Genomic DNA, 15,348 nt, shown 5'->3' on the forward strand with positions numbered 1-15,348 from the left:
AACTAATTTGGGAGGAAAACTTAATACTCCACTCCATCCACCCCCGCTCTCCGAGCGGTCCTCAACTTACTGATGGGCACTTCAGCAAGATTGACATCTGACCTCTTTTGGTCGAAAGTCAGCCTTTAGGTGCTTACACTTTCTGATCGGTCAATTGTTTGGTCGTGACTATTCCTAACTGAATTTTTGCATGGGGGCCCCCAAAAACTAACCGGCGGCTTTTGTTGTTTGCGTTGAGCATTCCTTAGTGAATCTAAGGAAGAGTGAATCGCAGTTACGGTAATACATTTGAAATCTGAAGTTTTATAGGGAGTTTGTAGGTGAACTGAAAGGGGGGGTAGTTAAATGAACAAAGGTGCCAACTATAATATTCAACACTGGAGATTATAGAAATTACCAGGGTTGTCAAACTTATAAATTCAAGAGTGGAGGCCTACATTTAGGGGTATGTACTCTGGGTTTTTGATTTATCAATTTCCATGGCTTTCAACAAATTCATTTTCTTCCCTTTATTACATTGAACAGAATTCTGCCTAAATTATTATTACTTATGAAAGCTGTTTTTATTTTGTATTTAGAGAAAGTAATTTTGAAAATTTTCTGGATGTTTACCTGATTAATTATTGTTACTATATTTATATGTATGGTGTTATCTGATATTTGGGTATAAATTTACTTATAAGTGTTTTATTATTATTATAAAATTATACCCAAATATCCGAGAACACAATACACTTAAATATAGTAGCAATAATTAGTCAGGTGAACTTTCAGAAAATATTCGAAATTACTCCTCTAAATACAAAATAACAATAACAGCTTTCATAAGTAATAATAATTAAGGCAGAATTATGTTCAATGCAAAACCCAAACGAGAAAGAATGAAAAATAAGGTAAACATAGAATAGAGTGTGGTGAATGCTCTGCAGTATATACAAATCAAACAGGTAGAAATTTTTGACATTAGGCTCCGTGAACATGTCTGTTTGGACCAAAAATCTACAACGTATGAACATGTACAAGAATAAAAACAAGATAAGTAAAGATAATGTAGTGAAGGAAAAAAAATGAATTTGTTGAAAGCCATGGAAATTGAAAAATCAATTAAAAACTCGAAATACATACCACTAAAACGAGCAACTCGATTTATGTAGGTCTCCACTTTGAGTTTATAAGTTTGACAACCCTGGTAATTTCTATAATCTCCAGTGTTGAATATTATAGTTGTTCATTTAACTAGCTACCCTTCCAGCTCTCCTACAAACTCTCCATAAAACCTCGTTTTCAGATTTTAAATGCATCAGTTAATTTTATACTTGATAATGAGATAAAACCTGAAACCGGTCGTAAAAATAAAATAACTAGTGGAAATTAGACAAAAGTGTTTTCATTCATTTCATTAAACTATCCATGATGATAATTTATCAATTTTTACAAAAAAATTTTATTCTACATACATCAATTTATAAAAAATGAAAATTACTCACCTATCTTTTTAGCTGATGTAACTACAACCTCGTTTTCAACAGCCACTTCAGTCTTTTTAGGTTTTTCTCCCTTCTTTACAGTTTCAAAACTTATTTCTCCCATTTCTTTCAATTTTTCCTTGATATCAATATCATATTCTTCTTCCGCAGCACTTTCTGCAGATGTGGAAGGGACACTCTGCGAAGGAGCTTCCACCTGCTCAACTAGTTTTTCAAAAAATGAGGCGCTACTGCTGGCCTCATCTTCAGAATAACTTGGAAGTTGGGACTGCTGGGAGTTATCTTTGTTTATAGGAACTGGCTTGGTGTTCAATACTTCACTGGTATTCAATTCATTTAATTCACCTTCAGATTCATCCAATTCTGAATCAGTATCATAATCTGATATTTCTGTTTCGCTAAAATTAAGATTCAAATCTTCACCTTTCTTTTCTAACCTAACTTCGCCAGAATTGAATTTAAATTTTTTCATTGTAACTTCTGATGGTGGAAAAGGTCTTTTCAAATTTGGAACTGGCATTTCATCCTCACTTTCATCTTCCATATCACTGTAAATTTCATCTTTATTCTCTTTAAGGGTTTCCAAAGGACTACTGACATTTTGAGGTCCCACTTTGGGTTCTTTTGGCTTTTCAAGTCTCTGAATGGTAACATCTCCAAATCTCTGCAATACTGGATCCATCACGTGATCTAACAGTGTTTTGTTTTACATAGGCACCTTATGTTTTTCTTTCCATTCATTCATCTACTTTTTGGTGATGTTTTGTATACATCCACATTTGAATCAGCCGCCATGAATAAATCTTTTGGGACCGGTACAGATCATCTTATAAGAAAATAATATTAACTAATCGAGTTATCTGACGATAGTTTTGTTTCTTATTTGGTGATTCCGATATGAATTTGTCATTGTACAAATCAGTGCTTTCCAAGATCTTGATATGATCACTACACAGGTCACTAGATACACTGTAGTTCACTTCAGTTATTTCACGTACTTCCGTAAATGAAATGTGTCTCTAGATGAGTTTTATCTAATAATACTGAAAATATTCACTGAAATCCAAGGACTGATCAACATTAGTTGAATGAAATGAATATCAATAATCACCAAAATGGCATTGAACGACGAACGACGGCATAACTCACGACTGTTTCTTATTTTCGATAGGGTGCGCTTAAATCGAGTTTGTGAAATGCTAATTATTTGTATTGGAGATAAAAATTGCCAAAGTTATTGGAATAGATGAATATGATATCTATAGCACCTCTAAAAATATGATGAAATGAAAGTGTAATATATATGAAGGTAGAACAAAATTTCAAACTTTGTTCGAACTTGGATTGAGTAAAAACAGAATTTTAAAAAAGTAAATTTGGAAAATAATTATTACTCCTTTGGAAAATCCAAAACCTGTTCCCTATGAATACGTTTGCAAAAATGTTATAGTTTAACATTTTCGAATTTGTCAACAAAGTCAAGAATCTCATTCTTGTAAAATAAAGAAATTTAAGCCAAGGGCGTCGATTCGGGTGGGTAAAGAGGTTATTACTCCATTACTCGTATTATACTTGTTCGGTCAATGCTCAAACTCTAATATAGCCACAGCCACAACTGAAATGAAGCGAAAAGACTTTGAAATCATATTTTTATAAGAGAATTCAGTATTATATGTTGGAAAGAAATCGGATGTCTTCTAATATTGACAGATTGTAAATGACATTTCACAAATGAGATGCTAGTGTTCTTAATAGTAATATCAATAGAAAGTTTTTATGCTGATATTGGGAATGAAAATATGTATCTATCTGATATTTTATCCCTCAACAAACATTTCTGAAATGGTGATTGCGGAGTAAAATATTTTTGAAAATAATATTTTTATCGGCAGTGTAGTAGTTGAATGCTCGGTTGTCGAATCTGGGGCAGCACACAATATCAAATATCCACATCATTTGTTGGAAACACTAAAGCTAATATCTTCATGAGAAGAGGCAGATCGACAAAAAGCTTAAACGTTGCTTGATTGAGATAAAAAAAGTGAAACAAAAGTACCCACGCTGATATATTGTAAAGTCAAGCTTTGACATTGACCGTCAAATAAGAGCCCGATAACAAGTCATTCGTGAATCAACACTGAAAATATCTTTTATGAGATTCATATATGACTTAATAAGCCTTGCTTATCTAGCAAGATGGATGATCAATGCCTTAGCTTGGCTTCGTCACAAATATTTGAAGTGTACTGCAAATTTGTTGAATCATGGAATATTGTTTTGCGATTCGCAAAAATTGCGAATATACGGATGAATGCATGTGAACAGGCCTTCATGCAACTAGAACTCAAAAATGTGAATGTAAATGTTTGATAAGAATGGAAAAATATAATGAAAACATTTTTTTATAACAAAATCTACTGAAATTCATTCCACCCTACACTAGAGGCAAACATAAATAATGAGAGTAATTCTGAGAGTAATCGAACTCAACTAAATTGAGTTCAGTCGAAAAATAGAAAGGATAAATTAAGAAAACTATCAAAATGAACATGCGAGTATATTGTTGTCTACAGACTATTCTCAAATTTGGGAATTTATTCTTTGAAATTCGAAAGGATTATATTTTCAGAAGTAGTTAATTTTTGGAAGAAATATTTTGTGAAGGTGTCAATGTAAATTGATGTTTTTTTGAGTTTTCAACCTTCCTCAATTTGGAAAATTAAAAAGTCTAGATCAACAGAGAATTTAATCAAGTGTGTTCAATGGTAAAACGTGAAATCATTGTTTCTATATACTATGGTTTTCAGTGACAATTTCATTTTGTTGTGTTTCTTGTTCCATGTCAGAACTCGAGGGCTGTCGACTGTCAGACCATGTAATATTAAAAAACTTTGAGCCTGAATGTTGGCACAGGCGAAGATAACAGCTGACGTTTGTTTTGATTTGATCTGACAGATAACCATTACTCAAGGTCGAACCACTTGATATATTTTAATCAGATTTATATAAATTCAATGCTCAAGTACTGTCCTTATAATATGAGTTACTCCTCAGTGAAATCTGGCCCCTGACAATTGAATGCACAATGAAAATGGCTAAATCGGATTCAAAAGTGTGTGGTGTTTGTGGTGACAAAGCCCTGGGATGTAATTTTAATGCAATCACATGCGAGAGCTGCAAAGCCTTTTTCAGAAGAAATGCTTTGATACAGAAAGAATTCAAATGCCCTTTCAATAATCAATGTGAGATGACAACAGTGACAAGAAGGTTTTGTCAGAAATGTAGGCTGGATAAATGTTTTGCCATAGGTATGCGTAAAGACTTGATCATGTCTGATCAAGATAAGGTCGCCAAACGCCAAAAAATCGAGGAGAATAAGACAAAGAAACGTAGTATAGGAGGCTTCAAATCTGGTTTCAAAAAAATGAAGAAGGAAATGGTGGAACCTGATTCTAGTAGTAACAGCATTTGTAGTTCAGAATATGACTTTAGAGATACATCGTTTTCAGGTAATTAATCGTTTCAACAGCTCGTGCTAGTTTTTGAAAAACTTTCTTGAAACGTACATATTTTTGTCAGAACTTGGTGTTTTGTTCTACTTTCAGAAGTTTGGCCTCTCAAAAATTAAAAGTGTCAAAAAATTGACTATTTCAGAAACTCACTTTTGGTAATGATAACTCGTAAAATGACCCTTTTATTTTACGATTGCTTGTTATTTATCTTTATTCACCTGATTAAATTATTTTCATGCAATAAAAAACTTGGATTTCACCTCAATAACCATTTTTGTAATCTTTTTCTATATGATGTCTTTGTTTCACTATTAATAATATATTAAGATAAATAAAAAGTTTAGATTTTGAGAATTTCACTCAGGTTTGCCCTAGAATACATAAAAATCATCACTTTCCCGATATTTTTTTCTTATTTACTAACTTTTAAATAACGACTTCTCATCAATTTAACTTTCTTTCAACTGCAAATTACACATGGAATCAATTGTGGAAGCCACATTGCTGCCGATAGACTATCCTTTGTGAGGTATCTTGCATATCTGTCGGATATAATTCAATGTCCTGCGTGGCATTATCCGAGAAAGTAGTTGTTTTTCGGTAGGAATTTACTAGAGCCTACTGTGTAGGTACTTTGGGAGAAATGAATGTTTAGAGCTTCCATTTGGAAATATTTATTTTCTTAAATGTAGGTATGCATTTTTCCTCAGTACAGTCTTCAGACTTATTTTGATTCCTGCAGGGTGAATGGTGGATGGCAACTAATTTTATTGGGTCCCTTCATTTCCTGTGATTTTGGTCCAGGTATGTTCCGAATTTATCATTATGCTGATAGGCAGAATGTGAACTTGTAGGAAGGTGTTATTTTAAGAGATATCATTGATGAAAGTTAGTTCCTGAAATAGTCACTTTATCAAAATCGAGTGGCCATATCTCCAAAAGTAAACGGAATTGCCAAGTTTTGGCATCAGATTCATGTTCAGTGAACAGAAATATGTAAGTATCAATTGAAGTTTATACCCATTTACCCATTTCCAGATCAAAGTTGTCAGGTCAACAGCCACAACAATGTTAGTGTCATAAATCAGTGTTTCGGAACTTCTCTGAAGAATTCTGATGAAAAGGTCCTCTCTCCGAATGAAAGACTTGTTTCCTCTAGTGATGATGTTCCCATAAGGGAGAATACGGTAGTGTATTCTGAATTTACTCATAGCCGTTGCGAAGAAATGACAATTCCAACAAACATTCTAGCCAATGATATTAGTTGCAATAAAAATATAAGTGGTAGGGATAATACATTTGGCTGTTTTCCTGGTATCTATAGCGATCCGCAAAAGACAAATTTGATGGAAGAAATTAACCCTAAGCCAAATCCTGTCACTAAGGAGGAAATTAACAGTAAAAGGTAAATACTCTCTTATTCTTATGTGATATCAAATTTAATAATCAATGATCAATTAAAAGACAAGATAAGAATTTATTGGTGTTCATAATACAATATAGTAAATAAGTTGAAAAGACAACAAACATAGTATGTTTTGACACGTCGAACAAAAAATTCACACACTATTTAAATTCACATTAAAAATATAAAAGAAAACTAGCTACAAAGGTGCTATTTCATTAAATTGTTAAATTTTCCAAACTGTGCCAAAGACATCATTTATTTTGTAAAATGCTTGGCTTACAAGTGCCCACTTCACCTCAAATTTAAGTTTTTTAATTGAAGAGTTTTTCCACTCTTGCAGAAGAGTATTATATATTTTGCCGTAAAATGCTTCGGATTGTTTTTCAGAATTCACCAAATTCATTTTAGCTGTTTTAATGATCTCTTTGCTTTTGGTATTGTATTCGTATATCATTGCCCCAGTAGTGTATTCATCTTTATTTTTATGAACGTATAATATAGCTTCAAGTATATATAAACATGGGAAAGTGAGAATCTCCATATTCATGAAAAATTTTTTTGCATGATCACAGTAGTATGCTCTAACTAACCATCTCTCTAATTATTTTTTCTGAGATATAAAACCTTCATTTGCTGCTGATACTGAACCTCAAAGTAATATCCCCTGCTGCAAGTGAGCCTGTACTATACCAAAATACGCAATTTTGAGAACATATCTGCATACCATACTCCTCATTCTTGATGGAACTATAAATGAATAATCATCTGCATAAAGAAATGTGTCCGCAATGTCGACATATATTGGCAAATCATTTATATACAAAATAAACAGAAGAGGACCTAACACGGATCCTTGGGGAACTCCATGATGGATTTTTTTTTTAATGTTAGATGTTATGTTGTTATGAATAATATATTGTCTTCTTCCGGTTAGGAAAGATTGCAACACTTTTAACGCTAAACCTCTCATTTCGTATTTTACCAGCTTATTTAGAAGCATGTTGTGCCATACACTATCAAAAGCTTTTGACAAATAACATAACACAGCCCTGGTTAATATTCCCGTCTTTATTTTTTGCTATAGTATGAAATGCCTGGTACTGCTTGAGTAGACAAGTGTAACTTTCTGAAACCATACTGTCTTTCGTTGATATATCCTCCTGCTTCAAGATAATCAGCGAGTCTGTCTTTTAACACAATTTCGATAACTGTTGACAATACGTGGGTTATTGTAATGAATCTATAATTATTACAGTCATTTTTATCACCCTGTTTGTGGATGGGTGTAGCTCTACAAATCTTCAAAAAATCTGGAAACTCACCCTTTGAGAAACATACATTTATCAAATCTAAAGAACGAACAAGTGAAGTACCCAATTGTTAGGAATAGTAAAATCAGCAATTTTTTATTTTTTGGTCATCGAGGGGATTTCATTATTTTTATAATTATGTCATTCAAAGTAATAGAGACCCATTGGCAAATTATGTTAGAGGCCATGGAGAAGCACTCTTTCTTGGCTACAGGTATATTTGTTGGTCCTCGAGGAAAGGATCTGTATAAAAACATTGGGGCGAATTTGCGCATAATCTGAATACTCTAGGATATGGAGCAAAACCTACTGAAAAATTGCCGAAGGTAAACCAAAGTCTCAAATACTTATAACTTTTTATAACTTATTAGAATTCGAACTGAAAATATTGGATTCATTAGGGGAAAAATTCGTGGGATTAAATAATCCAGAATGTGGTGAACCTGTAGGTATAACTGTAGCCCTTGAACCAGAGTCATGCGAAAATAGTCTTGATGAACAAAAATAACATTTAACAAAAATGACAGCTTCTAGGTGGGCAGGTCATTTTTGAAGAAAGTAACTCCCCAGAATTGGAATAGAAAACATCCTTCCATCCTTCATTATTTAGTGGAATATCAGAGATTGTTTTTATTTTATTGTTATAGAAAGCTATGTTTATTTTTAGTTTGAATGTACCTGATTTTGTACTGGAGTATATCATTAATTATGTTTGAATCTTCTCTTTATTTCAAATTATTGAACACGTTGGTGAAAAAACTCTTAAACCACAAAATTACATAGACTTTGCGACGTTTAACATATGCACTGTATCACATTAAAATATCATATACTTACTTGTTTTTTTGAAATGTTTGTATTTTCGCAAAAGAAATCAATTTTATGACAATATAATTGTCCCAATCTCGACATATTTGGTATAGGTTTACAAAAAATTTATTGGTAATACTGCTGGACAATTTTATCTTTAACCATCATTCCTTCTACGGCAAATTGTCCTTGATTATTGAGTGGTTCTGCTATCAGGACATCAATCACCGTTATTATTGTCTGGATTACCTAAGTTTTCATCGATGGGTATGTTTGCATCCACACACATATTGTGTAAAACAGCACATGCCTTCAACAAGTTGGTTACAAAATCAGGATTGTATCTCAAAGTACGCTCCTTCAAAAGACAGCGAAATCTCATTTTTAGGATGCCAAAACATCTTTCGATGCAATCCCTTGCTCTAATGTGGGCATGATTGAACCTAGATTCGGGACTATTTTCAAGGGGGTTTTGAAAAGGTGTCATTAGAAATGGCTGAAGTGGGTAGCCAGAATCTCCAATTAACCAAGTTTGTTCCCCAGATTCGTAAATTTTTTGCATATAATTCTTTATCAATGAGTGGTTCCATATAAAAGAGTGGCAAAAATTTTATTTATTTTCATATGGTGGTGGTATTTTCATATGATAACTTGGCAATTCAGAGAATGTTAACCCTTTCTATTAATGAAATTATGTTCATCGCCAGGTGGTTTGTTACTGGGATATGAATTGCTTGAAGCCATGACTGTATGTACGTGGCGACGACACCACTTGCTCTTAGTTGATTGCTACTGTTTTTGAAAAAACAATCATAACCTTTGAGATTGTGATGATTGTAGTCCTTGAAATGTGTTTCATGTAAACATAATACAGATGGATTGTGGTCGGAAATTAAAACTTTTAGCATTTCTTGTTGGGTATGAAACCCATTCATATTCCATTGTAGAATGAAGATGAAGAATGACTATCATTAATTGACTTCTTGGGAGGATATTTCACTTTCGGTTTCAGAGGATCCCACTTCTTCTAACTTGAATCGGTTAGTAAGCCTTTTTCTGTGATTTTATGCTCCTATCTTGAAAGTGTGGGTTTAATACCAAAAGCATATTGATGAGACTTTGTATATCGTCTGTGTATTGCCTTGCAACAGTGAGGTGATCTTTTGTCCCGTAAACATTTTCTAGAAAGTCTCTAAGTTGATTGATTATAAGTCATTACGAAATTTTTTGTTTCAATGGTCGGTCGGTAGCCAAGCGGTTCGGCGTGGGTGCTTTGTTCACTCACTCGAATTGACTGCCGTGTTGGTCGGTGGTTCAAGCCCTAGTCTGAACGATCGATCTTCAATTGCTATCGTCCAACCCGTGTTAGGAATCACACGTTAAAAGGTAAGACCTCGTTAATCCTTAGCTCACACAAGTTTCGACTTCTGAGGGTTGTCGTTCGTAGGGGCACGACAGCTGGTTAACGGAAAAACAGATTTTTAAACAGAATGAAGTTTTTAGCTGGTGGGATAGAACGAGGTTTTTTACGGGTGCGTGAAATTGGTTTCTGAAATGTATTAGACGTGTTGTCGCTATTTGGGCTGAGGGTTTCTTATATGTTTCGTTTGAGTTTGAGATGACTCAGCTTGAGAGACTTCGGAATCAGTTGTCGAAGTCTGAACACTGGAGGGAGCGTTTGGTGTATTGGTATTATGATCCAGATTAGATGATGCTAGAGCCGTTGCAGTCTCTGGTTCGGGTACCTGTTGAGTTTCATGAACGTGTAGGGCAGATATTTCCGTGGGGAGATCTGTACAAACGGCTGCTACATGTCCGTTTTGCTTGCACGAATGAACACTGAATATATAGTTAGATTTTTCCAATTCGGAAAACGGAGGCAGATTTTAGTCTCCGAAACGTTAAGTATCTGTAAATTTATTAGCTCTTTTATTAGATAGGCAAAATTATCAAATACTGTTACTGATGAATAGAACATTTTTCTTTGTGAAAATTACTTGGGATTTACTTGTCTTGGGAAATTTAAAGTTTGCCTTTTCTACACCTGTATAAAGTTCTCCATTACAATTTTTATATTTTTCAAATTGTGGAAGGTGAAAATATCCAAATAAGGTCGATAAACTCTTATTTCTTCCACAAAAAATGACCTCCCTTCAGTATTTATCATTAAACTATGGTGAATAATAGTTTATCTCCACAATTAAAGTTTATAAATAATTTGGTCGTATTTGGGTCTGAATTGTAGGAACACTTGCTGTTTAGACGTCTATTTTCTTAGCGATAACCTGTCTGCACACTTCAAGAACTTAGAATGCATTTGTTTGAATTGTAAAGGGTATATTTTAAGGAGAGATTGATTTTTGGGAAAGAAAAATTTTGGCTTTTTACTTCCAGGACAACTACTTTTATATAAACACTGAACTATACAAAAATACTTTTCTCTATTCAGTTTGTGTTCCAAACATTCGTTATGCAATTGTATCAGATGCTACGTAGGATTGCTACGAATAGAATTTATTGAAAACACTTTCGTCACACCAGAACAGAATAATGCCTTTCGACGTGCTTTTCGATAACCAGTTGGCGTTATTGGGAGATTACTAGGATTGATGATGCTAATGTTTGTAATACAAACTGAGTAGAGGAAAGTGTTTTCTGTATAATTTAGTGTTCATATAAAAGTATTTGTTTCGAAAGAATTTTTATTTCAGGTAATTCAATGTTTATATGAAAGTAGTTATTTCAGGAAGGATTTTTCTTTCAGTTTGTGTCTGAAAGTTACTTCTTTGTATGATCTACACATCTATGTATGAAGTTACTGCTTTTAAAATTGATTACTTCCTTACTTTCTTTGTAAGATTCCTACATTTTTCTGTATCAAGATGGAGTAGTAGAAAGCCAAAAACTTTATTTCCCAAAAATTAGTCACTCCTAAAAATATAACCCTTTCAAATTAGGTAGTTGTTAAAATACGTTTTTGAATGAGGTACATTTTGATTTATGAAAATTATTATATTTTATAAAATGGTCTTTTGATTTATATATTTCAGTCCACTTGGAGATATTTTGAACCTACGATTATGATGCCATGGAAATTTTGATTCATTCCAAAAGTTAATCTGCTATGAATGCAAACTGTTTTTTGTATCCATACACAGCATTGATATCTTAATGGTAACATGAGTTAGCTCGTATTAAGAAAAAATCTTGGTTTTACTAAATTCAGAAATTCCTTTTATATCCTCAAAAATTCCCTATGTTTTAAGGAAATGTGGTTTCTCGATTTTTATTCATTGAATAAGATGTAGCAATGCATTGATTACACAGGTGTTCATTCGATATCTAGATTATGTACATTTCAATAACTCCCTCTTATCTTTTGCTTACACGTTTTATTTCCAGGTATCTTCAAATCATTTATTCTGCTTCGTAATGGCATACTTTTTACAAACATTGAAGACATCTGACTGTTGTGGTTCTCTTCTCAGTGTGCGTTGGAATCTAAGACAAAAATATTGTGGTTTTTGAAACATCTACTCTTTCTACATAGTGCAATCGATAGTTAGGATGCTTACTTAGTTGACTGGACGTCAATGAGATTTTTTGATCAACATAAATGGAAATGGAAATGACACAAGTATTCAGTACCTACTTGAAGCTTTATAAGAATCAAACGGATTTTCAACTCACTACCTCTAAGGGGCACCTTTAGCTTAGGTGTGTCCCACGAATCAACATTTTTAGTGTCAGTATAAAATAACCAAGTCTACAATGATAATAATAGTAATAATCGTTATTAGCCATTTCTTTACTTTATGTAGATATATACAGGATGTATCAACGATATTTGGGTGGACGATAGCTTTTCCTATAAGATACATAAAAAATGTTACGGGAAAAAGTTGTAGAGAATAACGAAAGCTGTGTTTTTAATAGTTATTACTAATATACAGGGTGTCTAATGAATGTGTGACAAACCAAACTTATATTTTTTTAAATAGAATCCTCCACATATTTTCACTCGATTGAATTTTTGTTGGGGTTTATACCTGGTGGTTCAGAAGTTATAGGGAAATTTACGTCAAAAATAGAGATCTCCTACTCGATCAAATCAAATAGGTGAGTTTTTGTAACTAAATATCCTTGGGAATAGTGTATTTTCATTTCGTCTTCATAAGTTTACTGAACGGCGCTTTTTCTATATAGGGGTAAACAAAACTCGGGATCACTTTTTTCTCAGTTTTTTTCTCTAATGGAACACCCTGTACATGGGACCATCCCAAAATAGTTCACACTATGAGCTTTCAGAAAATGTAGGGTTTGACTACCTCATTTCCATCAGAAATGTATCTAATTCTTGAGGAAAGTATAAAAAAGTCATTGAATAAAAGCAATAATGTTTTTTTTATTCAGTGCTGACAAGTAACAAAATAAAACAAACCATTTTGAAAACACACAAATTTACAATAGATGTTTGAACGATTTTCCATTTTGAGCTATGCATGAATGTAGTCTGTCAACAGTTTCCCTTCGAACTCCAATTGTAATAGACTTCACGTCTACGGAATTCATATGATTTAATCAATAAAATAGAAAACATACCTCTACCAGACAACGCAAAATTACTATCCTTTGATGTGCAGAATCTATTTCCCAGCCTACCTCCTGATGATACTATTATTTTAGTACAGTGGAGTCCCGATAATCCGAACTTCGGTAATCCGAAAGTCCGCTTAATCCGAAAGAAAAGTAGAAGAAATGTATTGCAATATATACATACTAAGGATTACAGTATGTACAAAGATAAGTGTAATTAACAGAACAGAACAATTTGAGCGTATTTTGCGTATTTTGAGCGTATTTTGAACTGTGATACAGTAATATAGAAAACAACATTTATTACTGTATGAGGAACATTTCTCACTCGTCACGCACTTCATAAACATAACGTGTAAGTTTTAGACGGATAAAACAAAATAAACTGTGCTTATGACTATTGTATATCCCATTTTGTATAAATATACATTGTATTTCATTATAACATTAATTTTGGTCATGATTTCGCTTAATCCGAAATATTCGTTAATCCGAAATGGGTCCGGTCCCGATCGTTTCGGACTATCGGGACTCCACTGTAATAGAATTATTAGATAAAGATAGAGTGAACCCAGTCATAAAACGAGAAATAATTGACTTGTTTTTATGTCTCAAACAAAATTATTTTCAATTTAACAACAATATTTATTCCTTCTCAAAAGGTTTAATTATGGGAAATCCATTAAGCCCCCTACTTGCAGAAATTTTCATGGATAATCTAGAGAAGTCGATCTTTAAACATCCTTTGATTAAGAATTTTTTGTATCGGCATAGATATGTGGATGACGTTTTGGTATGTTTTACAGGTTCTAAGAGGCAATTCGATACTTTTCATAGGGATATTAAAAAAAATCATGAAAATATTAAATTCATTATTGAAATAGAAGCAGAGAACTCAATCAATTTCTTAGACTTAACAATTAGCAGAAGGAACAACATGAACATACATGATTTTTTAATTTATCACAAACCGTCCTATACGGATATTACTATACATTACGATTCTACCCATCCTTATCAACACAAAGTAGCAGCTTATAATATCATGATTCACAGATTAGTCAGTGTTCCTCTTTCAATAGAAACTTTCAATAAAGAACTTGATATCATCAAGCAAATTGCGGTTAACAATGGGTTTAAAGTCAAATTAATAAACAAAATACTTGCCAAGAAAGTCTACACAAAAGCGATTCAAAACGTTTTTCCTATTGATAAGGTAGATAATCAAAATTTTAGAGCTTTAACGTATTTTGGACACCCAACGGAAAAATTGGCTTCATTTTTGAGGAAACGAGATATTAAAATTGCATATAGAACAAGTAATACGTTGGGAAAGTTAGTTAAAAATAATAAAGACAAAACACCCAAATTCGAGAAAAAAGGAGGTATATAATTCAAAGTGTGGAACTTGCCCTAAGGTATATATTGGTCAAACTGGCAGAACATTTAGGAATCGAATCCAGGAACATCATACGAGCTATGTAAATAAGAAAACAAATTCAACATATTTAAATCATTTAGAAGAAAATCATATCTTAAGCGAAGAGTTCGCAATTTTGCACATAGAAAATAAAGATTTGAAACTGAATCATTTGGAAGCAATGGACATTAATAAACTTAAAAATTCAAACACTCTAATGAATGATCAACTGGATTTCAATAGATCACCATTATTGAACTTGTTTTCTTAAAAACCGATAAAGAATTATTATTGATGTAGATGTGAGGTAATATGCTCAGGTAATCATAATTGAAGAGGTACCTTGGGTAGAGGTTTAGGTAATTTTTTGGAGGTAGTCTCAATTATGGTTACCTGCAGTATATAAATATTAATGTAAGAAACAACTTGAAGTATTCAAATCACTTGACAAAGCCTCTGTGCTAGCGAAACATGTTGTGATATATTTTTCAAATAAAGTTTGTGGAGATCAAATCGTTAGGTGTAGTTTTTTAAATTCTTTTGGTATCGTTGGTTTATCTTGATAGACGTATCCTTCAACATATCCCCGTCTGTAGAAATCTAGGGTGGGAGGTCTGGAGATTGTACTAGCCAATGTATGAGTCCATTTTTTCCAATCCATTCATTTCTACGCCACCTGTTCAAAAACCTCCTCACCCGATTTTGGATATAGGGTACATCATCCAACAAATTTGATGAAATCATTTCGGAGACAATATCTATAAATTTCTCCATTCAGAGGCCCATCAAAGAAATATGGTCTTAT

The 15,348-nt window shown here is 33.0% G+C and overlaps 2 protein-coding genes across 3 annotated transcripts in view; one reads left to right on the top strand and one right to left on the bottom strand.

Moving 5' to 3' along the window:
* Positions 1 to 2,833, bottom strand: part of LOC111505806 (uncharacterized) — a 48,978-nt gene extending 46,145 nt beyond the window's left edge. The window contains exon 1 of the mRNA XM_074174390.1: positions 1,488 to 2,833. Within this exon, the coding sequence (XP_074030491.1) occupies positions 1,488 to 2,169 (682 nt within the window). The 5' untranslated portion in view covers positions 2,170 to 2,833. The remainder of the gene's footprint in view (positions 1 to 1,487) is intronic.
* Positions 2,834 to 4,399: 1,566 nt separating this feature from the next.
* Positions 4,400 to 15,348, top strand: part of Hr96 (Nuclear hormone receptor HR96) — a 32,567-nt gene continuing 21,618 nt past the window's right edge. Inside the window, exons 1-2 of one of the 2 annotated variants that reach the window (XM_074174404.1) lie at positions 4,400 to 4,996; positions 6,038 to 6,404. In XM_074174404.1, the coding sequence (XP_074030505.1) occupies positions 4,573 to 4,996; positions 6,038 to 6,404 (791 nt within the window). In that variant the 5' untranslated portion in view covers positions 4,400 to 4,572. The remainder of the gene's footprint in view (positions 4,997 to 6,037; positions 6,405 to 15,348) is intronic. The other variant, XM_074174409.1, reaches the window with a different exon arrangement.

Source organism: Leptinotarsa decemlineata, unplaced genomic scaffold (genome assembly GCF_025532065.1).
Source record: "Leptinotarsa decemlineata unplaced genomic scaffold, Ldec_3_MD MMD2_P_RNA_scaffold_12, whole genome shotgun sequence".
NCBI classification, from domain to species: domain Eukaryota; kingdom Metazoa; phylum Arthropoda; class Insecta; order Coleoptera; family Chrysomelidae; genus Leptinotarsa; species Leptinotarsa decemlineata.